Here is a 24,630-nt window from a genome sequence, read left to right as displayed (position 1 = left end):
CGCAGTCGTTGCACAGCGTTGACTTTTCCGGATCAACACGAACGCCTCGTAACGACGTGGAAATTTCAAATACTTCAGTCCAACTGCAGACGTGAGCTCGTGCGAAAGCTTTGTGCGCTGAAAACACTTTGGTGTCGGCTATTCTGACTACTTTCTATAAAAGCAAAGGAAACTCTTTAGAGTGGTTGACGCGTGTGTTTCAAAACATAAACCAAAAATACTAACGTACTAGAAAAAAATAAAAGGTTTAGAAACGCAGTGCTGCGGTAGTGTTTGCTTACATTTAATTTTTAAAACAATCGCAAGGCAGCGGGCGTAAAAACAAATTCATGCGACAGCTAATGCAAAACCAATTCAAAACGCTTTTCAGTGACGCTCACTAAATGACAGGCGAACACTCGTGTTTCCGGCGTATTGCTGCTGGACTGCACAAAAGGACTTGGAAGCGAGCGAAACGTACTTTTGTGATTGCCCAAGAGAACATTAAGCACTTTTACTCAATCAAACTGCTTGCAACGCCATGAGAAATAATAAATGAAAGCGTTGCATTGTCCTTAAATGCGAGGAAATGCGAATTTGAATTTAACGTCGCTTGCTGCCGTGACAGCGCTGTTGCACTCAAGTGTTGCAAGTGTTTGTGTGCTTCATTATACATACGTATATACAGGTGTAGGAGCGTGTGTGGCAGACGCTCTTTTCTTTTACGTTTAAAAATAAAATACAATTTAAATAGTTTACTCAGAGGGGTGTGGCCGTGTGTGGGCGTGTAGTTGAGTTAAATGTCGGTAATTTCTAGATCGTACGCAATTTAAAGTCCTTTTGCTAATTTATGTGCTGTGAATGATATTAATTTTAATGTGCTCTGCGTTTAGGCTTTTCTGTGGCTGTGCAACACAGCTGCCGGCACCATTTGCACTTTATAGGTGAAATTTTAACGCTATTTTTTTTAAATATTATTATATACATATATATTTTCTTATTTGAACTTTTTAAAATAACTTTTTATGTGCTTTTAGCTTTCTGCTGCAAAGAAAGCTGCATAATAAAAAAAAATTTAAATTATATGCTTTTCTTAATATGTGAAACATTTTTAAGACAATCTATATATTAATTTTTTTTTTCAAATGTTATAATTGTTTGGAACATAACTTTGTTAAAAAAACTATAAAAAAAATACATTTTAATATTAATCAATTTCTGTCCGCTCGCTCTCTATTTTGAAATTTTTTTTTTCAACAGTTATAAAAGTTTTGGACATATCGTTGTTACAACACAAAAAAAAAATTTAAATATTAATAATTCGCTTTCTTTGTTTTCTGAGTTGCCTTCTAAAGCAAATCCAATGCTTCGTTTTGAATTATTTTTTACATCAAAATTTTCTTCGATAAATTAAAGCTTAAAATTTAAAAATACTAATTCGATAACTTACCTGCAGTATAATTTTATCTTTAAATAAATATAATATTTAAAATAATTTTAGTTCCAATTAAAATTTTTATTGCGCCAACTTTGTGTTGATTTTTTTTTAAATAAATTTAAAAGCTTTTTTTAATTTTTTCAAGTTTAATAAAAAATCAATTTTTGATTTTCCACTTAAATTTTTTGCAATGGGATTTTTTTTTTATAAATTTATAAGGTTTTTTTAATTTTTTCAAATTTATTAAAAAATCAATTTTTGGGTTTCCATTTAAAATTTTAGCAATGGGATTTTTTTTAATTTATAAGGATTTTATAATTTTTGCAGATTTATTATAAATCAATTTTTGATTTTCAATTTCAAATTTTTGCAACGGTCCTATAATACTGGAAATAGAAGGGTTTTATGGGTTTCACGGCTTGAAAAAAAAATTGTTTCCAAGGGACTGCCGGAAATGGCGTCGTAAATTTCACAAAATCTTTTTCAAATATATGTTTTTGGAATAATAGAAAGTTTAAATAAAAAATTTCATTTTTTTTATGAAAAAAAAAAGATTGAAAATAGTGCGTTTATTGCTCGACGAAACTTATGTAACCCCTTAAATGCCCGAAAACAGTAAATGAATTATTTTCTTAAAGTATTATAATCTGCTTATAAATTTTAGTTTACAATTTGATAAAAAAATTCGGCAATACGCATATGAATATGAAAAGTATAGCAATAAAGTTTTGACGTGAATTTTGAGATTTTTTTTCGACTTTAACTGCTTTAGTTGCGAGCTGTTTATATAGTACTTTTCGTCAAATATTTCGGCTCTAAGACATAGAAAAATATTATACTAAAATATTAGATTTTTTTTTATTTTTACTAATTTTTTTATAAAGTCTAACCATTCTATCATTCTGAGTTGCCAGAGCTCTTTCAAAAACTAGTAATATGTTTATAGCAAAGTTGCAGAATTCTCGTGTGCTTTGAGCATACTTTTTGGCTTTAATGTGAGCGTAAAACTTCTTGTCACTATCATTTGTTTGACGTTGGAACTCTCGCTATTAATTTTAGTAGCTGGAATTTGGTATAAGTTTAACACGCTGCGCTCATAAATACCTTTTACACCTTCAGCAACGTAACGCAGGCATTCATTTGTTGTACGCAATGTTATAGCTTTCTTCACTGGCTTCAGCTAAACGCTACAAATGCTGCTATTAATCCGTCCATAATCGTGAAATTGAAGAGCAAACACATTTGCCACATTTTAGGTAACATTTTCAAGCCATTCCAATTGCCACACCAACACACACGCGCATGTAGACGCTAGCAGCTAAATTGTTGAAAATGCACTCAGCTCCCATCCGTCCATCAACGGCGTGATCACTTCACAGTTTAGCGCTTTGACGCTAAAATCATAAAGTGGCAACTTCAGCAGCGCGCTAATAGTGCAGCCGTAAAAAGGGTGCCACTAAACCAAATTTATTGCGCCACAAATGGACACTGAACACCAATCGAACAGCTAATCAAAATCGAAGGCAAATGACAGTGATGCGCTGAAGCGTTTGTGGCGTCCGAATGCACACTTGCTCGTAAAGCGCATAGCCGCGCTGCCGTGTTGCAAGCAATTTTATTTCATTCAAAGTTGAAGTAAACATTTTCCATGTGTGTGTGTGTGTGAGCAGAAATTATGTTTATTTGCGTTGCATAAATAAGGCGCTGCAGCTGTGACTCCCTCCCCCATTTTATTTGTGGCGCATGAAGAGCGCTGACATTGTTTTATTTTCGGAATTACATAATTTGTTTTCAAAATTTCTCTGGACCGCGGGTTCTTGGCTGTCGCGTTTGCTTATTTTCTGTTGTAATTATTATACCCTGCACAGGGTATACTAAGTTTGTCACAAAGTTTCTAATACACAAAAAGAAACGTCGGAGACGCTACAATTATATTATAAATATATAATGAACAGCGTGGCGAGCTGTGTTGATTTAGCTATGTCCGTCTGCCTTTCCATCTCTCCGTGCGTCTATCTGTATATATGTATGCGAACTAGTCGCTCAGTTTTTGAGATATCGACCAGAAATTTAAAAATTATGAAGTGCAACTATTACTTGATTTACTGCCAAGAAAATGTAATTTATGACTGAATTTCTGTTTTTGTTATGCATGTCTTTTGAAATTAGCAATTTCTAATGACGATAAAATTGCTGAATATTTGCATATGTAAAACTTAGCGTGCGGTAAATTATAGTTGTAAATAATTTTTTTTCTTGTCAAAAAAGTGATTTTACGAATTGTAAATTTTTAAAATTTTTGTAATTAATTTTTATTTTAACAAATTTTATATTTGAATTATTTTTATAATTAATTTTTATTTTTTAAAACCTCTGAAATTATAAAAAAAAATTTTAAATTTTTTTAAATTTAGTTATTTAATATTTAATTTCAAAAAAAATCGATGAGAGTATGCCTTTAATTAAATATTTTTATTATATAATTTAAGAAAATTATTTGTTTGCAATTATTTTTTTTTTAATTTCTTCTGTAATTATTTATAAACATTTTGAACTAATTACTGCAGTACAATTAGTGTTGTGATCTCTACTTGTATTATTATTATTACTCTGCAAAGTGTGCCTAAAAGAGTTTACATTTTCGTAGCGCAACCGTTAGCGATTTTTCCAGCTAGAAATACACAGCTATTAAAACGTGTCCAAGCACTAATTTTTTGGCTCACATTAGAAATGCAGGTGTTTTCGAAATTCCAAAAAATTGTCTTCTCCCCAAAATTTACTTCGCCGCCTTTTTCAATCAATTTAAAATTTAAAATTCTCCGCCAGCAAATCTATTTTTCCAACAGCTCGAGCTAAGCACCCATTTACCTTGTCATTAATCAAATACTATTAATCACTGTCGGTAACCAATCAAATTATGCCGCCCCTTAACCGCCTGCGAGTCAGCAACAAACGTGTTGCACCTACACTTGCTACGCCGCTGCAGCGAAATTACCGAAAAGCACCGAAAAAGTAAAATAATTTGAAAATTACGGAGGGAAAACAAATTTGGTAGCTGGAAATTTGCTTCAAAACATATAAAATTAGACATCAAACATTGTTGCACGCAACACAATAAATCGCGCCGCCGTGTACGCGATCAGGCGGCTATGCGCCAGCCATTTGCTGCATGCGCTGTAATATGCTGCCAAAAGCGATAAAAATTCATGCTGAGCGGCCAAAAATATCTAATGGTGCGCTGCGGCAGCAATAGCGCGCCTAGCGTGCCGTGGCGACAATATGATCTTGACACTGTGCACATGTGTGTGTGCGCTTGTAGCGCTTGCTATTAAGTGACAATGCAATGTAAATGTGGCAGGCAAACGAAGCGACTGTCAAAGCATATTAAACAATGTGGCAACAAGGCGAACAAGCGCGATTTGTTGCTGCTGTTGCTCCCACTTGCTTGTTGTGCCTGTTGCATGATGAAATCAACGTTCGTGCGGCAATAATGCCTGCCTGCCTGCACGCGGTAGCAGCTGATTGTGTCGTCTGCACACATACAAACACTGCTGCGCTGCAGGCACGTTAAAATGCCGCTTGCTTGTCGCAATTTCGGCGATCTTTCAACAAGCATTTACATATGTTGCAAGAAAAATGCTGCAATTTGCTGCCGATTAGCGGCAATAATACACATTGATTTCATAAATTCTTCAGCGATTTTTTGCATTCGTGGGAAATGTTTCAACAACTTGCATTAGCATATCCTGGACGTGGCATAATGACAGAAACACCAAGCAAGCGATTTGGCGCTGTAGACGCTATCTGTTTTCGCGTTTGAGTGTTTTTTTTTTTTGAATTTTGTTTTCTACTCACACATAAGTGTTGCATATTTATTCTCTCACATTCGCGCATTTGTACTTCTTCATTATGCATTCTTCAGTTTGCTTTAGACTGTTATTTTCTGCTGACAGCAGCGCTTCTTGTGTACAGCTGTTGAAGCGCGGCTATTGTTTTTGCGCGAGGCAGCGCGCTGTAATTGGAGTTGGGCGGCCGTTAGCGTGTAAGAACCAGAGCCGTGTTGTGAACTGAGGAAATAGTCAGTGAAATTTTGTGCACTCAGCGCGGTAAAGGTTTTGAAAACACAAACACAAAAAATGTAGGGTAGCAGACAAGGCATCAGGCAAAAAATATTCTTTCAGCTTCCTTCCTTGCGCGCTCTTAGTTAAACATTCAATTAAACATATATGCATGTATCTATACGCTATTCACTTGCTTTGCAAAATGTACACGAATTTTATGTAGACATGAACAAACACAATAACAACAGTGAGATAATTAAAGCAAATACTGCAATAAAGTCCGAATTTTACGGGGGTAACGTCATCCAACGCTCGCTAAAACGGCCAGCGTTTGCACGAGTGCGCATTGCCAGTGTGGGTGTTGCATCGCCGGCCGGCTGCGAAACCATGCACCGCCACAGCTGCACCCATAAACCGAAATACTTGCTTTAGTTGCGCGCGCTACGATCACATGTTCTATGCGGTGCACATATGCATACAGACGGCTTGGCGAGCGGATGGGCTACGTAAGCGCTGTAAAATGACTACTGCGCTGTTTTCGGCAGTGCACAAGCGCACATGCACACATACACACAACTATGCATTGAATTGTGGGTAAATCTGCTTATGCAGCCACATATTTGTTTGGCGATACGGTTTCTATGTACTCACATTTGCAAATACATAGGCGCGCTGGCTGTTATTTCACCAGCAGTGGTGCGGCAAACCACCGGCATGGCGTATTTAATTGAGTTGTTATTTATTTATTTAAATTTATGCCACAAATGCACTTGAACTTGACTAAGCAAGCGATTTTTGCTACAAAAGCGCAGGCCATAGCATACACAAGCTTAGCTAGAGTGCGAATTGTGCGACACGGTTGAGCGGCGGGCGCGTATTTGGCAGCTAAAGTCGAAAAAATCTCGTTTCCAATGCACATGCAATATTTTACTTACAACTAAACATGTAAAATTAGTTGCAAAATATTTTTGAAAATCAGTTTTCCACAAATACATATATTTGCTTGCAATTAGCAACGCGCTTGACCAAATTTCTTTGCCTTTTACTTTCAACGCCGATAATTGCGGCCAAGTATATGACATCATAATTTGTGCGCTATTAATAAATACCGTTATTGCATAATATCATATACCACAAAAGAAATACGTGTTTGCGTATGCGAAAATTTTTTGGCAAAGTTCAGACAAATGCAAATGGCAAATGGCAGGCAGTATGTGCCAGCATATGTGGCGGCCAAGTGCTCCCACTTAAGCATTGAAAATTGCAATATTCTTTAAACTACTTAAAATATTTTGCAATATTTACAATAACCCAGTTATAGGCTAATAGTTAGGGTGGAGCGAAAAAAAAACTCGAAATTTACTTTAAAAGTGAGTGGACCGCCTCTAGCTGTTAAGAAAAGTTTTTTTTTCAAAAATTGTCTCTTTTTATTATATACAAATTTTTCCCTCAGGCTAAGCAAAAAAAATTTTTTTCGCGCCACCTTACTAATTATAAGCTGCAGACATTCCAGAAACTCAAGCAAGTGGTACAAAAGCATTTATAGGGAATAGGGAGTATAGTAGCGCTTGACCTACTCACAACTGCTGAGCTTCAAAACACAGGCAAAAATATTTGAAAGTGCGCTTAAAGGCTGCATAAACGGCTGCGACTTTACAGTCGGTCTTTGAATTTCATTCCTGTAGTATATATACATATATATATTAAATAAATAATTAAACTTATTAATTATGACGTATTCCAAGTCTAATTTGTTCTAAAAAAGCTCTGAAAAAGCGCAAGTAAACAGTTGTTGGTTGCTGCTTCATTGTCAATACAACGAGCCTGAGATGACCTAATATTTTTGCGGTAGTCTCCCTTTTTCGCAACACTTTGCGGCGCTCATTAGAATGCTTTCAATCTAACCTCACTAATCGTTTTGTAAGGCAGGTAGACTTAAATAGTGACGTTTAGACGCAGCTGGTGAGCTTTTTTACAGCAAGCGAACTCAACTGCTATGTAGTCACCTTGCTACAATGAAAACAAAGATACCACTACAAGTTGCAGCTTTTCAAATTGCCTTTATTTCCTTTTTTAAAATTGCCTTTATTCTTATTTCCTTTTTCTTTTTTACCGCTATTTATTGTAAAATAAAACGTCGCTTGACGGCTAGTCGACGTGTGCATTGTTGTTGTAGTCGTTTGTAGCTGGCAAAATGCCTGCATTTTTAATTGCAACTAAAATTCCAATTACTCTTTAAAAATCGAAATGAAAAAATGCCACAAATTGCAACAAAGTAATGCATTATTCAGCGCATAAGCATACATATGTATGTGGCGTATTAGGGGCCAGCTGAGCACCAACTGCTTCTGTGTGTTTGCTACAACTTACGCATAATTTATTTGTGCCAATAGCGAAATGCGCGTGTTGCAAGGCGGCTTTTGAATATTGAAAGGAAAATCAAATTTTTTAACTCACATACCCACACACGCTCACACGCATTGAGGCGCAGTTCTTTAGAATTTTTTGACTTGTCTGCATTTGGGAAAGTGTGCTTTTAGGCGCGGCGCACAGTTTTCTGTAATTCTCTGTAAACACTTTGCTGTTGCATGCATCTTAATGAGCATGTTGCAGCTGCTGGCGCATTTTGTTGCTTTTATAGGTTGCAGCCTGCTGGGTTGACTAGATTTTTTTATTTAATTTCTTATTTCCATTCATTTATCGTCTGTTAATGTTAACAAGTTATTCATTAAAATTAATGACGCGCGTCTAAAGGTAGTCTAAAGCACAGTTAAGCGCTATAAAACGCTATTGGGGCAAGTACTGTTAGCTTAAGTAATGCATGTTGCAAGCACAAAGCGCTGCGATTACTGTTGCAACTTTGAGGAACTCACAATGGTCAAGTTTTTTTTACAAGTGATTTGAGTCGAATGTTTGGTGAGATATGAGATATGAGCTATAGGAGTATAATTTATGAAAAATTTCAGAAAACATAATAATATTCGAAAAAATTTAAAAGTTTTCGAATAAACAAATTTTAATTAATTGCAATTAAATTAAGTTAATTTTTTTAATTTTGTTTAATTTGAATATGAAATGAAAATAATTTAAATAATTAATAATTTTTAGTGATTCGATAAATAAATAAATTTAAATTCTTAATATTAATTAAATTAATTTCATTAATTAATTATTTTGAGACATTTAATAAATAAATAAATTTAAATTCGTAAAGTTAATTAAATTTAATTTTAATTTCATTAATTAATAATTTTGAGACATTTGATAAATAAATTAATTTAAACTCTTAAAGTTAATTAAATTTAATTTTAATTTTATTAATTAATAATTTTGTGTCATCGATAAATAAATAAATTAAAATTTTAAAATTTTTTTATTTGAATATCAATTAAATTAGTTTTATTAATTAATAATTTTGAGTAATTTGATAAATAAATAAATTAAAATATTTTCATTTTGTTTAATTTGAATAGTAGTGAAAATAATTTAAAAAATTAATAATTTTGAGAAATTTGATAAATTAATTAATTTATAATTTATGCAACTTTAATACCAGTTATATTATTTTAATAATTAAAAACTGTAGACTACTTTTATAAATCAATAAATTTTAATTTAAAACTTTTTAGTTTTGTTTAAATCGCATATTTCTTGAACTAATTTATTTATTAATAATTTTGAAGCATTTGTTAAAGTGAGAAATAAAAATGTTTCTTCTTTTCTTCATTGTTTACGAGATATCAGCATATTAAAGTTTCAAAAAAAATACGAAAAACTGGAAATTTAAATTCTGCTTCGGTTTAAATTTTAAAATTTCCCAAATAAGAAATTTTTCAAATTGAAAAAAAATTGAGAAAAATCCGTTTTTGTTTTCAAATAAGACCACCAACTCATAATTGTGCTGTGTCTGCTTATTCCGCTCATTTAGCCTTTCGTTTCACTTTCAATTTGCCGATAATTATGTGCTTTTGACTTTTGCTCGAGTTATCATGCACATCAAAAGAAAAAGCACAAAAACAACAACAATTAAAAAATAAGCGAAATCCGAATATTCCCACAAGTGCGTCGCGCTTTTCGACATAATTTTTCTCTCTGCAAAATTTGCATCTGAATATGAAAATCATAACAATGTGCACGCGCCTGTATGTTTTCTCTTCATTATTGCTGTTGCTGTGATTATTGCCGCAGCACCGAATGCCGTCGCGATCTTTAAAAAATATTGTCATGTAAATGAGTGTTGCAAATGTCGCAATAAAACGCCTGACGAGCACTCAGTCACAACAACAACAATAATAATAACATAATGGGAAAAGTGAAAGAATCGCTTGGGAGGACAGGGAAGGCAGCGTAGTGAAAAGCAGACGAACAGCCAGCAGGAGGCAACAAATGACAACAGAAAACACATTAGAGTTGTTAATATGCTCAAAGGGGCAAGCCACATACAACTCTGTGTTGCTTGCCACACACACATACACCCACACAAACACATACTTTTATATGGATTTGTGTGTGCGCGACAACCTGCGAGACGCTGGAGATGTGGGTTTGCGCTGCTGCAACCGCAAATGACGCAAAAAGCTGGCTTGTTGTTGCTGCTGTTGTGTAAAACAAATGAGCAATTGAATGCAACAAAAAGGCGAATGCGAGTTTGAGTGTATGGCTAGCGGGGGAGAAGAAAATGAATTTATTTGTATATTTGTGTAACGCTGTATGTATGTGTGATGCGCCCTTGAATATGTGTATGTGTGTTGTATACTTAATTTGACCAACTCGTTGACAGCAATGGATAGCGGAAACCAGTCAAAGGTCACACCCGCAACGGAAGTATTGAATTTGCCACAAATGTGTATGTGTGGCAAGAACACATCCGGTGTTACGAATATGTGCTCACAGCATGCCCTGCGGCGTTGTCCTTGCGGCGATTTCTCGCCTTTTCAAGCACTTAAGACACAGTCAACTGATTTCACATTCATTGCCACTCGCCACTTTGCCACATCCGTAACATAAAATGTTCAAAGCAAAATCAGCAACACCGAGCGCACGCTGTGAATTTTTATGACCAGCACGCCCACAAACCGGACAACCCAGAAAAAGAAATTATCATTTTAGTAAATACCAAAGAGCGCGTGTCCTTGCGCGCATCCTGCCGGGATAATGAAGCATGCAACACATTAAGAGCTAAACTTGAGTGCAACCGCCTGAATTTCTGCATTTTCTCGCAATTAATTATGAGCAACAAATAAATTTACACTGCGCCCTTCGCCGACCACGCGCTCGTTCGTACCCTCCCTTACACTCTCTTTCTCTCTCTCTCTCTCTTTTTGCATGCAGCATCGTGCACATTTATATGCTGCCATTGTCATTAATGTTGTGGCATTTAGTGCTCGCGTTTTGAACGTGCCACAAAATTGAAGTGTTTAAAATAACTACAACTACAACAAAAACTGCAGCTACGTGTTAATACTGCCATAGTTAAGCGCACGCACACGCACACGTACGCAGTTTTAACGTAAACAGTGCGACTAGAAGTAGTCGAAAATGGGGTGGCCAGACCCCAATAACACACACACCGATCCCACCAGCAACGGTTCTTGCAACAGCATGGCCACGCCCACTGCGTGCGCGCCCACTAGATTGCATTCAACGCGGCCGCGACGGCGCCGCTTGCCACTGCGTTTGGTGTTGCTGCCGCTGTTGCTAGCAGCGCTGTGCGACGCATTGCCCACGAGTGCCGCGCGCGGCTACTCTTCTTATGGTAAGTATATATGCGCGCGCGCTCACCTTTGTGCCTATTTCACTGTTTGTTTGTGTAGTTAAGTTTTCAATTTGTCTAAATCAATTTAAAGTGCCATCAACCTTGAACAAAATTGTTGCGGCGCCAGCAACTGCCGCGTACGCATGCGTGTTGGCGTTTGTCGGCAACGTTGCTGTGGTTGCAACTGCAACATGCCTCCTTCAATCAGCGCTTGCAATAATACAAGCGCTTTAATTGCGCTAAATTTTTTATTTCTTACGGCTGAAATTGTTGTTGGCGTGTTCATTGCAACATAAGTACGTGATTGCTGCAATAAATTTCAATCAAGTGCCGCTGTAGCACTGCTATTTGTGGCGCTGCAGTAGGCAGGGCAACAGTTCGACACTGGTACTGGATTTTTGTGCTTTAAATAAAAAAAATTTAATAACAATTTTTAATTTTCAATGCTTAGCTGTTCTTTGCCTGATTTCATAAATGCACTTGTTATTATATTTTTTTCGTTCTTTTTTTATTCCGCTTAATTTTTTAGATTTCATATGTAATAAATTTAATAATTAAAATTATTATTATTTTATTTAATTGTAATTAATTTTCAATTATTATAATGAAAAATTTTTGGTTTTTTAAATCAGTACTAAACTTTTACTTTTTTTTTTAATAAAAACTTTTTTCTTTTATTTCTAATAAATTTAAATTCTATTTCCTTTTGCATAATTTTTTTTTTTTAATTTATTTTAATTAATTTTCAAAAATTATAATTAAAAAATGTTTTGTTCTCTAATCAAGACAAACTCATATTAGTTTTTATATTTCATTTCTAATAAATTTAAATTATAATTTTTAATTATACTTAATTTTTTTTAAATTTAATTTAAATTAAGTTTCAACTATTATAATTAAAAATTTTTGGTTTTTTAAATCAGTACTAAACTTTTACTTTTTTTTAATAAAAACTTGTTTCTTTTATTTCTAATAAATTTAAATTATATTTTTTTTTTTATTTTTTAAAATTAAATTTAAATAAATTTTCAATTATTATAATTTAAAATTTTTTTGTTTTTTTTTATATCAACACTTAACTTTTACTGTTTTTCATAATTTATTTCTAATAAATTTAAATAATTTATTTTGTTTAATTTTAATACATTTTTATTTATTATAATTATTACATTTTAGGTCATTTAAATCAACACTTAACTCTTACTGCTTTTTAGAAGTCATTTCTAATCAATGAAAATTATATTTTTAATTATAATACATTTTTTTTTTAATTTTATTTAAATAAATTTTTAATTAATTAAATTTAATTAATTAATTTATGTAATTATAATCAATTTTTTTATTTTAATTTGAATTCATTTTCAATTGTTATATATAATTTTGTTTTGGTTCTTTAAATTCACACCAAATTCTTACTGTTTTTTTTTATTTAAATACTTTTTATATATTTGCGCAATTAATTTTTTTAATTATATAGACCTTGCGCCATTTAATTTATTTATCCGCTTTTAATTTAATTTCAATTTGTGCATTTTTCATTTATTAAACTTTGAGCATATTTTCATTTTTAATTACCGAATGCAACTGTTGCTTGCTTCGCACGTTCGTGTAACAAACAACAACAAAAGTAAAAACCAACAACTACACTCATCGATATTAATGATTATTAATTACTTTGGCTGACTGTTGCACTTGTTGCACGTACAACGCACACATACAAGCACATTTATACCGCGCAATTAATAGTTGCAACATGTCACCATTGTAATTGACCGCAAAATGCCAAGGTTGTTGCCAGGCGCAAGCATACAATCGCATAATTTTTGCAAAATCAGAAAATTATAATAACAAATAAATAATAAATAGAAAAATCCAAATTTAATTTTGCTTAATAATATTTGCGTGCTTTGCAAATCGACTTGCACGTGCGTTAATTTGTTGCACAAACACTTTTTAAGTGAGATTAATGCGCGCGAAATATTTCTACTTTTAATGTGAAATCAATGAATTAATTTAAAAAGCGCAATGCAACCAATTTAGAGGTTATGTTGCACACACATATCAATATTGAGTATTTATATTAAAAAAGAATACAAAATCTTCACTGATTTCAATGCACAAAAGGCTTTTTATTAGCATATTCTCTACGCGCGCACCACGTCTGCATCTTTGCCACTCAAGCGGTTAAAAAAGAAGGCTTCAACTGCTTATGACAACTCTGTCAGAGCTGACTCTTACACAGCGCTACAGTTCAGTTGCAGCTGAGGCGAACTCATTAACCGCAAATAACCGTTCGATTGTGGTGAATGCCGCAAGCAGCGGCGGCAGCACAGCACAAAATGCATTAAATGCCACAAATGTTGCAGCGGCAGCGAGCAACAGGCAGCACACCATTTGATTGCCGCAGTTCAATAGTTTGTTGTTTATTGTTGTTACTGGTGTGCGCTTTGCTGCCATTATGCGGCGGCGGTTGATTGCGTTGCACAGCTTTCTTTCCCATTGTTTATGCGCGCACACAAAGTGCCACAGCACAGCGCGGCTGCTTGTGACGTTTCAAACTACTTTTGCTGGCAGCCAACGGCGGCAAGGCGCTGTTGCAGGGCAAGGGTGTAGGCAGTAAATCAGTATATGAGAATCAAGCGATTTTCGTAATTTAATTGCAACAAACGGCTTTTTAAGTGGCAGCTTTTGTTTACAAACGAAGTTCGGCTGCCCTTAAAAGAGGCGAGCAGCATTTGTATGCCGCAACAAGCACACAGCAATGGCCGCCAGACCGATCACAATAATGCAACAGAGCAAACAGCAAGCATTGTTGTTGTTGCTTTTATCACACATAAGCATGCCATTTCCATACAAATGTGGGATTTGTTTGCTGCTGACGTTTCTTGTTGCACTTAAGTGCCTGTTAATTGTGTGCGCCACTTTTGTTTGCCACCAACAACAACAAGCCGCACATAATATTGTCCACTTTTGTATTGTTTGGTTTGCGCATGCTTGTTGTTGTTGTGATCTTGAAGTGAAAATTAAGATGCAAGTGTGAATTAATTGGAGCGTTCATAATCACAAGACTTGCCACACTGCAACGCAGCGCACTAACAACTGCGCTCAACTTACACATACGGCTAATAAAGTGTTGCATGTGTGTATGTGTGTGTGTGTTGGACGATGTGTGACATCTAAGTGCACATTGTGCCACATCTAGCAATGTAACAATTAGCCCCATTTCTCGGCTACTTGAGGCAATTTTTTCGCTCTCGATGCCATTAACACGCTGATTTATGTATTTGTTTAAAGCTTTTGCTGTCAAAGCTCCATAAAGGATTGCATAAGTGCAAACAAATGCCATGACTAAGTGGCTACAAATATGAAAAATACAAAAGCGCGGCGCAAATATGTTTATTTTGGGGCAATAAAAAAATAATTTATATAAAATTAGTGTGCATTGAAAAGCTCTTCAACTGTTTTCCGAATACAAGTATTCGTTATTTATCGTATTTAGTTTGAAATGGTTAGCAAGCTTAGCAACATATTGCGCTTATTTGCTTAAAATCATGTAAAGCAACTGCGCTTTAAGCTTTAGTAAAAAAAAAACAGCAACTTACAGTTGCAACATTAACAACGAAAGCTTTTAATAGCTAAGAACTCAGTATATAATATTTCATAAAAAGCTTTAACTAGGTGATTTTCTTGTAAGCAGTAGGCATTTCATTGAATGCTTAGCTTTAGTGCTTTAAACAAAATCTTTCACTTGAAGTTAACGTGAGCTTTCGCAATAGCTTACACAATAACAACAGCTGTCGCTATAGCATGCTGGGTATCACTGCCTTGAATTGCGAGCTTTCACTAGCAGTATTAGCCTTTGGAAAGCAATAAAATCTTGCAGTTTTGAAACTCGCTTAAATAGCTCTAATTGTTGATTTTCAGTTAATTGTATGAATTCTATTGGGAGCTTATGTATATTTATAGCTTTCACTTATATTCCCTAGAAAAAGAAATTTTTGTATATTTAGTGCTTCAAGCAAGAGCTTTCAGTTATAGTTAAAGTGAGCTTTCGTAAAAGCTTTCACTTATATTTCCAAGGGGAATGAAAATTGTGCTTTTTTAGAAAAAAGCAAAAATATAAAAATTTCTGGTGCTTCAGTTGGCATTTAAATGCTTTTAACTGCACATGTTGTTGCAATATTTTTATGTAGTTTTCGCCATAGGAAAACTGCTGTAGTTTTAAAATGCCTGCGAATTTTTAAAAATCACTTTACTTAGAATACGGTATCTAGACATGTTAAGACAACAATTTTTGAAAAAAAAATCGATTTTTTGCGCCCAACACATGTGATGAGCGCCTTAAACTACAACTTGCTTAATTGCTTTCATCTGTGCTCTTCAGCAAACTAAGCTTTCGTGCATAAAATTGTCGCTTTGTTGGGTAAATGCGTGCGCTTCTATCCAATGACACCCTTGACTTGCTTGAATTCCGCGTAAACTGATAGCGCACAGCATTACCAAAAGCCTTTCAAGTTTCGCTATAACATTGCTTTACAACAATACGATTACTTCTAAAACAAAAAACTACAAAGCAAAAATATTAAATGATAATAGTTTTAGAAAATAATAATAATAGCATAATAAAATAAAAATTTAGTTCTATTAAGAAATCATATGAAAAAGTTGCTAACAAAAAGTCAACGCCAGCTTAGCTTCCAGTTGTAGATAAGGCGCATGCTTGGCACTTCCTCCTTTCCCAACCTTCTAGCCGCGTTCAGATAGCTGCTAGCAGCTATGCACCACGCTGTGCCACTGCTCGCCTTGGTGTGGGTGCTTACCTTCGCTTTGGTTGAAGATCACTCAATATTTTCGCCAGGTTGCACATTTTGTTGCGACCGGCAACTTCATTAACAATTGTAGGTATGTGTGAACATGCATATGTAAAAAGTCCACTGGACCACTTATTTGTTATTGTTAGAAGCGTATCAACTTCAGCCGCTGCTGGCCGTCAGCTTTCGCATTCCAACATCCAGTAGCAAATGCTAAGTAAAAAAAAAAACAAAAAAAATAACAAAAAAAAAACAATAGAAACTCCATGAAAATGCAAGCGCAACAAAGCTGCTGTGAGACGCTCAACCATATCTGCGCGTTGTGATCTGGCGCGTATGCGAGTTTGTTTTTGTTGGTTGAAGTTGACATTAGCACAGCTGCTGCATAGCGTAAAAAAGAAGTTTAGAGCAAAGCAAAGAAGAAGAATAAAAAATAAATTTTCAACAAAAAAAAATGCAAAAATTTGATACTAATAACAACAGAAGTGCATAAAAACAACAACATAAACGCTTTATAACATTGTAACAACAACGCACAGCGTCAGCATTGCTGCCACACATTCACAGCAGCAGCGCTTGGCATTGGCAGCGTTTGCCGTGGCAGCGCGCGTTGCAAGCTTGAAGTTGGCTATCACTTTTACTGCGCTGAGCTGCGGTGGCTTCGCTTGCCTTTAGTGGCTGCGTTTTGGGTTGCTAGCGCGCTGTCTCATAGGTGCGCGGGAGTTTCGTGCGAAAATTGTAATCTCCTACATTTCGCGCTTTTGTACGCGTTTCACCTTGTTGTTGCTGTGTTTTATATATGCCACTTTGTTGGCCACGCTTGCCTGCGCGTTAAGCTTCCTGCTTGCAATGCTCTTTATTCTCCTCACATTGTTGCTTTATTCGCTTCTAAACAATTCAAATTTACTTGCTTTTAGCAAAATATCAGCTTTTGACCTTACTTCTTTTAAGGTCGGCTGCTGGTTGTGCCAACGGTACAAAAATATGTTTTCATATAAAATCAAAAGCAGAATTCTATGCCTCCTGACCTCCGCCTAGCAATGCTCGTTGTTTTTGTACGTCACCGTTTTTGGTTTGAAATACAAATCTGCCAACAACAACAAACACATACGAGTATAGTTTTATATAGTAGCCATATATATATATGTATATATGTGGTGTTTAGGTGCTCATTGTAGCTGCTGCTTTGTTCAGCGTTCACAATTAAGACATATTACTTTTTTTAACTAAATTATAACGGTACATCGCTTGATTGACAGCCTCACTGTTTCGTACGTAACGGAGAAGCGCTGTATTAAATTCACCGTAGTTTTATTTTTTTGAGAACCAGCTCTTTTGTTTTTAAACTATGCACAAATATTAATAATAGCAACAAAAAGTTGAAATAAAAAATAAAGAACGCTGTTGCCATTGCAAACCCTCTGGCATCACTGCATCTTTTGTTGTTGCTTAACATGTGGCAATACCACAGCAAGTTTTGCAAACCAACAACAACGATGAAGACAATTTAGGAAGCATAGTTTCTAAGCCGAGCAAAAATGCTGCAAGAGAGAATAACTTGATCTCGTTCTTTTATACCCTGAGCAGCGTATATGAAGTTTGCCACAATACCCTATAAAGTATGTTTATACAATATATACATCATCAGCGCGACGAAGAGCCGAGAGAAGCTGCTCATTTGTCGCAACAGTCGATATCGAAGCACTATAGCATATAGCTGTCATACAAACTGAACCATAGGAAACAAGTGTTTGTATGGAAAAATATTTCATTTGCGGAGATTTTTTTATAAATTATATTCATATTCTTTAAGCCTATAACAAAACATTACATTGGCAACATCTTAATAAATATTTTTTTCTGCTTTTAATTGCAGGTGAGTCTTGAAACTTCAATTATTATTTCAAAATCTTTTACGCCTAAGTATCGTAAGTACAGTTTTAGTTCGATAATATATATTCAAAAAAATTATTTAAGCAACGAAAATTATAAAAGTGCCGCTGTTTGCGCTGTCTCAGCTTTTATGCCTTCTGCTCTCTCCCTCACCGTCTGAAGCGTATTTTTGCTCACGCCGTAATTTGACACCTCAATTAATGGATATGTCAAAAATCAGCGTCTCATGCCGCATTTCAGTTGGTTTCTCATTTGTCATAGCTAAACAGAATTTTCGCGCACGTTTGAATTTCTTGCCCCTGCCACACAACTGCACACAAGCTCTTTGCATACATTAGCGGCTTGTGGCAAGTGTACATGGCTTTTTCTAATTTCGACTGCTTGAGCTAAAAAGCAGCACCAACTCATTTTCACATTATCTACTAGAATTACGCGGCGTTCGCTCTCGGCGACACTCACATGCGCTACGCTGTTTGTTTGACAACTTGTGAGCCGCTTCGCCGCGCTGCATTGCGCTGAGCACAAGATTTTGCGCGCAAGGAACGTGAGCATACAGGAAATGCGTAAAGCGCTGGAATAATGCAAAACTTATTAAATACGTGACTTAATCTCTGCCACAGGCGATCAGCTGGGCCGCTGTGGCGTGTGACTTAGCTGAAGAGCTCGGCGCAAGCTTTTACAGCTGACAACAGCGATTGACGTTACTGAAAGCAATTTTTTGAAATTATCTTTTCGATAAAGGCTGCGAAAGGGCAGAATGCAACTCTGCCACAAATTAAAGCCAAAGTGCAACATTACTAAATTAGTAGCGCTTACCTTGTCGCTGCTTTAAGGCAACACATTTTTTCTAACACACGCACAATCTCTCGCCTCTACTCCTGCATTTGGACACAAATCCGTTGTATTTAATGCGACTCCTGCTTGTGATTGTTGTGGCTACGTCTATTCATTGTCAGCTTCCAAATTGCAACTGCTCGTTTTTCCGGTAATGTCTGTCAACATGCCACATGTCGTGTATGTGTGCCTCGAGTACACGCGCTGTATCCGCCAATGTTTACTTTTACTATGTGATTGCAACATAAAAGCGCAGCCAACACCCACACACAGTGACCGAGTCCAACCACAAGCGCTGTGTGGTGAAATCTATGACCCACAATGTGGACAGAATGCATTTTTTGTCGCCGTCGTAGGACGCTTTAAAATCACTTACTTTTCCGGTTACTTCAACATCTATATTGTCCACTTTGTTGTTGTTATTATTTTTGTTGCAAATTGTTTGTTTATTTTCGGTTAGTTAAGTTTGCAATTTCCGTTGGCTGAGAGTAAAAGTGTTGACTTTACTGGACCACAATGAAGTTGAGTAGAAAAAATATGTGTAAAAAGACATGCTACTCGTATATAACTCGGAAAGCTCAATTCTAAATTTTATATATTATATATGTGCTTCAAAAAACGTAAAGTTCCAGAACGGTTATAACGCACAAAGGATCTCAAAAATGCGTGTTCAAACATTTCTTACTAAAAGCTTATGCTTATAGAAATTTTTTAGTGTGGTTGAGAATTGCAGCATCATTATTTTGCAACGAAGGAAATAATAGTAGCAACTGTATCAGAACAGCAAAGCATTGTTTTTACTGATAAGTTAATTGAAAGTGTATAAGGCGTTAAGGGCGCTTAATAAGCTTAAAAAAGCGCACTAACGCATACTGGAGCTTTCATGTTCTGAAGTTCATTTTAAACGCCGCATGTAATTGAAAGTCTGAAAATCATGCTCTATAAGCTCATTAGCATTAGTTGATGATTAATTGCTCAAAATATGGGTGTGGTCAGCCGAGCACAAAAAGCTCACTTTGACACATAATTTAAGATATTTAAGTCGCGTTTTTTCATGAATTATGCTTACGTAGTTATTCTGTTTAAAAAAAAATTGAGTTACTCACTTTTTTTAAGTTTAATATCTGCTTCTTCCTCAAATTAATAACAGTGAAGTGTCAACCAAAGCTTCGCTTGAAAGTTTTCTATTGCCACAAAACCAAAAGCGGGTTTAAAAAGTTTTGCTTCTAAATCTTTATATATCTTTTCTTAAAGTTTGCGCTCTCCACCGCCGACACATCGCGCTGTGCAACATTTCGCTAAGCAATCGAGCGAACACACTCAGGTGTCAAACAGCCAGTTGTCGATTTGCTGCCAAAATTTTCGCAAAAAAAAAACAAAACAGCAACTAAAAAATGCAAACTGTGCAAAAACGCTTAGAAGCAACAAGAAGCAGCTACCGGCAACACAAGCTGCTGAATGTGGCAGCAACCGCCTTGCTGCGTATTTAAAAAAGTTGGCGCAACAACAAATCTAAACAGCATAGAGCCACACTAACTAAGCGACAACAACAACAATTGCGGCATGTACGCGTAACCTGAACAGCGTGTCCAGTCGCACGCCGCCCAGCAGCTGGCGCAGCAGCCTCAGCTGTAAAATGACCGTCGCGGCATTGCTTGAAGTCTTTTGAGCGCAGTCTCATATTGTTGCTGCTTCTGTTTGTACTTTACGTTCTTAAATGCAACCCGGCACCTTCGCCTTCAACCGTGCCACAGACTACGCGCTCTTTTGCAACACATAGTTATTTTGCTTCATTTTCAATTGTTGTAGTAGCCGAGGTGTCATTTTTGATTTCTATTTCAGCGCTTTTTTATGCCTGCCGTTGTGCGCGCGGCTGTGTGTGTGCGTGTGACAGGTGGTGTTGGTTGCGCATCTTCAAGTGCCATGGCCAGTGCGCCGGCTGGCTGGCTAGCTGCTTGGCATTCTGGAGCATGTGTTGGCACGCAAACGCGCACATACACATACCCACACAAATATTGCTAAAAATACGCGCTGTTTGTGGCAGTGGCTTTTGCATGTCTGTCCGCCCATGCGTTCGTCCGCCGTCGCGCTCGTTCGTTAGCAATGACACAATTTCGCGCGCCACTTAGCGTCACTGCAGCGGCCAAACGCGCAAACACACGCCTTCTAATGACAACAGTCAGCAAGCAGCACCGAGTGCGCGAGTGTGTGTATTTTCAGTTGGCTGTCGTTGTTGCAGTCACTTTTTGCAGCACCTTGATTAAAAGCAGCTTTTATATACTAAACTTGCGTGGTTGCCAGTCCATTGCAATGAAGTTTGGGCCAAACAATTTGATTCAAATGCAAAAAAGGTGGTATATCTAATTTATGTAGCTTTACTTTCGATTGTGGCAGCGTTGAATTTTATCAGAATTTAAATTCATTTGCCGTTAAAATTGCTTGTTAGTTCAATTGACTTGATTTGTCTGTTGTGCTAAGTGCAATCTGCCTGACTGAATGAATTGACAGCTGCCACAAGTCATATAATAAATATGCAGACAATATTTACTTAGCTCACACATAATACATACATACATTTGAAGAAGCTCTAACTATGCTCGCTATTTTTCATCAATTTTTAGCTGCCATAAAATATATTCAATAAAAAATGTCGTAAGCGTTACCCTTTGCCGTCGCTTGGCAATGCATCATGCCGGCGTTAATTGTTGCCTGCCGCAGCTGCAACACTATAGAAATAGTGTGTCATCACTTGGTGCGGCGCGCCGTGGCGTCCAACTGTGTTAACATGCAATTTAAATCATTTAAAGAAAAATATTTGCAATGATTTGGCGCAAATTAGTAGCGACTTGAAGTGCTGTGAATGCGCACGAATTAAAGCTATGAAATCATCAGCGAAAATAATACAAATTGTTAGTTTAAAAAACAAAATATTTTTTAAATAAGCAACTGGTTGCAAATATATAGTGCATTGATAGACTTAAAAGTAGTAAGGAGTAATTTTAAAAAAAGGCTTTGAAAAATACAAAATGTTTAGAAAAGCTTTTTCTTTAAAAAGCTTTCACTGTTATCATGTACTTAATAAAAGCTTCCAAAACAAATTTCATTGAATATTGAATATGTTTGACAAATGTTTCTGAAACCCATATGTTGAGAGCTTTCATTAGAAGCTTTTCTTTTAGTCATATTTTCGTTTAAACAACCAAAAGCGTTGATTGTGGCAAAAATTAACTTTTCCACGTTTTTAGAACACCGATTTTAAGTCAAACTTTTTTACAATTCACCACAAGCTCTCTTCCTTTAAAAGGCTTTCACTGTTATCATGTACTCATTAAATTCTTCAATATTAAATTTCTTTTGAATAAGTATGTTTGACAAAGCTAAAACCTAAACGTTCAGGGCTTTCACTTGAGCTTTCATCAGCATTTTTTCTTTTGTTAACATTTTCGTTTGAACAAAGAAACGTTTTCCACGTTTTTAGAACACCCAATATAAGTCAAACTTACTTTACAATTCACTACAAGCTTTTATAATGAAGGAAAAGCAGCTGAGCATGAAATCGCACTAATTTAAACGCTTTCATAGCAGCTTTCATATATTTTTGATAAAAACCAGCTTCAACCCGACTTTTTAAAAGTAATACCTGGTCCACAAGCTGCCTTAGACTAGTATATCTAAATATAAAACTACTTTTCAGCAATCACTCACCCACACATAGGCAATCGAGCGTTGCCAACAGCATGGTGACGCACTGTCGGCACTATTCTTATTTGCGCAACGCATTCTTTCAATAATTATTTATTTTCTTGAATAGCGGCTCTTACTGTGCTCTGTGACATCATATGTGCGGCTATCATATTTCCTCTACATAGAAGCCGCGCTAATTTCTATGCGCTCTCATTTATGTGTTTGTATGTGAAGTATTGTGTGTATGTATATGTGCGGTTCATTGAGATGTGTGGTGCAGTTGCATTTTTATCGCGGCGAATGTCAACGTAAATCAATCGCAGTTCGCCAGCGATCGCCACAGCAGTTTTATGCGTATTTAATGAGATAAACAACAACACACACACACACGTGCATACTGCAGTTGGCAAGGTATGCAGATATGCGACTGACGTGCATGTGGCATGAAGATTGCATTACAGATAAGCGTTAATTTATTTTTCTAGTGCGGCGTATGCACCCCTCGCGCTACTGCGCAACCAATAAATAAGCGAAGAAACAGCGGCAGCATCAGCGCAGCATCAGCGCAGCATGTAAAAAGAAAGCATCGAAGATTTTTTTTTCATATACTTCATTTCACAATTTTTATAATAAATATTTCCTAAAATGCTATTCAAAATATTGCTTGCATGCGCTCCGCGCCGCCTTTGCCATTATAGAAGCAAAATTCTTCACACAAATTGATTTTCATTGCATTTTATTTGTGCATCGGCCGCGTCGCTGTATGTGTGGCATGCAACAGCGGTTATGTGCGCAGACTAGCAAGTAAATCATACCCACGTTAGTGCGTGTATGTAACTATAAACTCGCCACAAATAAAATAAATAAACACGCGCTTTTGTTGTTGCCACGCCTCGAACACTTTGCGACATTTTATTGAAAGCCGCTCAGCCGTAAAGTTCATGACCAGCAGCTCAATGCAGCGCCACCTACCGCCCGCCCATGGCCAATAGCCAATTACTTGATACGCTAATGAAAATAAAAGTCAATCTAGCGGTAGACAATATGTGGCATGCCACCGCACGTCAACGCCGCCCAACGCCAGCCGCATTTAGTCTCGCAATATTCATAAAATATTTGCGCGGCGCTAAAAATAAGCGGAAAAGTTATTTTAACAAAAGTATGTGCCGCCGTCGGCAGTTATTGCCACTTTGCTTTGTTTGCAACACACACATACAGAGACAGGCATTCAATTGTTTGTGTGAATGTGGACGCGTTACATCTGCTTGGTATTCATATTTTGCATGGAAATTGCATCAATTCATCAATCGGCGAATTGGTCGTGCGCACAATCATGGTTGCCATATCTGACAAATGGACGCGCCGTCGCAGGCTTATCAACCGCATCAGTGCAGCGACAGTGGCAATTACTTGCTTACATATGTATGTGCGTCGTATGCGGTTTGGTTGCTTGTGTAAAAATACAACAGTTACTCGCACAAAAAGGTGAATTTTAATTAAATTCGCACACACGACTTACATAGGTTAACGTTTACGAAGCGGCGTTTGTGTCTGTAGTTTGGCTTTGACTCGGCTGGTTGATTTAATTCGTGTTAAATCGTAAAGTAAACAATCGTTGCAGTTATTGAACATTTAAGCGGGAGCTTTTTCTCAACGAAATTTGGTAATTAGTGTGAAAAACGGCCAGAAATGCTGCTTTATGCCAAAGCTTTCACATTTATTAGCTTCATTTCTTAAAGTGCTAATAAAGCTTTCTTCATATTTGACTTTGAGCTTCGAAACTTACTGTAAAACGTAATTTTTCAAGCGTAAAAAGTAGTTGTGTTACACTTGATATTTCACAAAGCTAAAACTTCCATGAAAGCTTACATATACACATCAAGATTAACTACTTTGAACGCAAGTGTAACCATTTCTGTACAACGTGTATCAATCATCAGCAATGCTTTCGTTGGAAGCTTTTACGTCATTGAAAGTAATATCATTACTTTCACTAAACTCTCAGAGCTTTCATAACAACTTCCAATTAACTTGAAATTTACTCCTAGCACACTTTGTGCCCTGAAAAGCTTTCATTTCTCTCATATTACCATTTTATGACTTCTAATACTTGTATACTATGTAAGCGATTAAGTATTTTAATTTTTGTCGAAAAGCTTTCACTCAACACTTACT

At 36.1% G+C, this 24,630-nt stretch overlaps 1 protein-coding gene across 29 annotated transcripts in view; it reads left to right on the top strand.

Moving 5' to 3' along the window:
• trol (terribly reduced optic lobes) overlaps positions 1-24,630 on the top strand; it is a 146,918-nt gene that overhangs the window by 60,792 nt on the left and 61,496 nt on the right. The window contains exons 1-2 of one of the 29 annotated variants that reach the window (XM_070110141.1): positions 91-192; positions 10,810-11,233. The exons of 25 other annotated variants lie outside the window; for them this stretch is intronic. In XM_070110141.1, the coding sequence (XP_069966242.1) occupies positions 11,017-11,233 (217 nt within the window). In that variant the 5' untranslated portion in view covers positions 91-192; positions 10,810-11,016. Of the gene's footprint in view, positions 1-90; positions 267-10,809; positions 11,234-24,630 lie in introns of those variants that run through there. 3 more of the 29 variants (XM_070110139.1, XM_070110140.1, XM_070110138.1) reach the window with 3 other exon arrangements.

This window comes from Bactrocera oleae, chromosome 5, assembly GCF_042242935.1.
Source record: "Bactrocera oleae isolate idBacOlea1 chromosome 5, idBacOlea1, whole genome shotgun sequence".
NCBI classification, from domain to species: Eukaryota; Metazoa; Arthropoda; class Insecta; order Diptera; family Tephritidae; genus Bactrocera; species Bactrocera oleae.
This window is presented reverse-complemented; position numbering and strand designations above follow the sequence as displayed.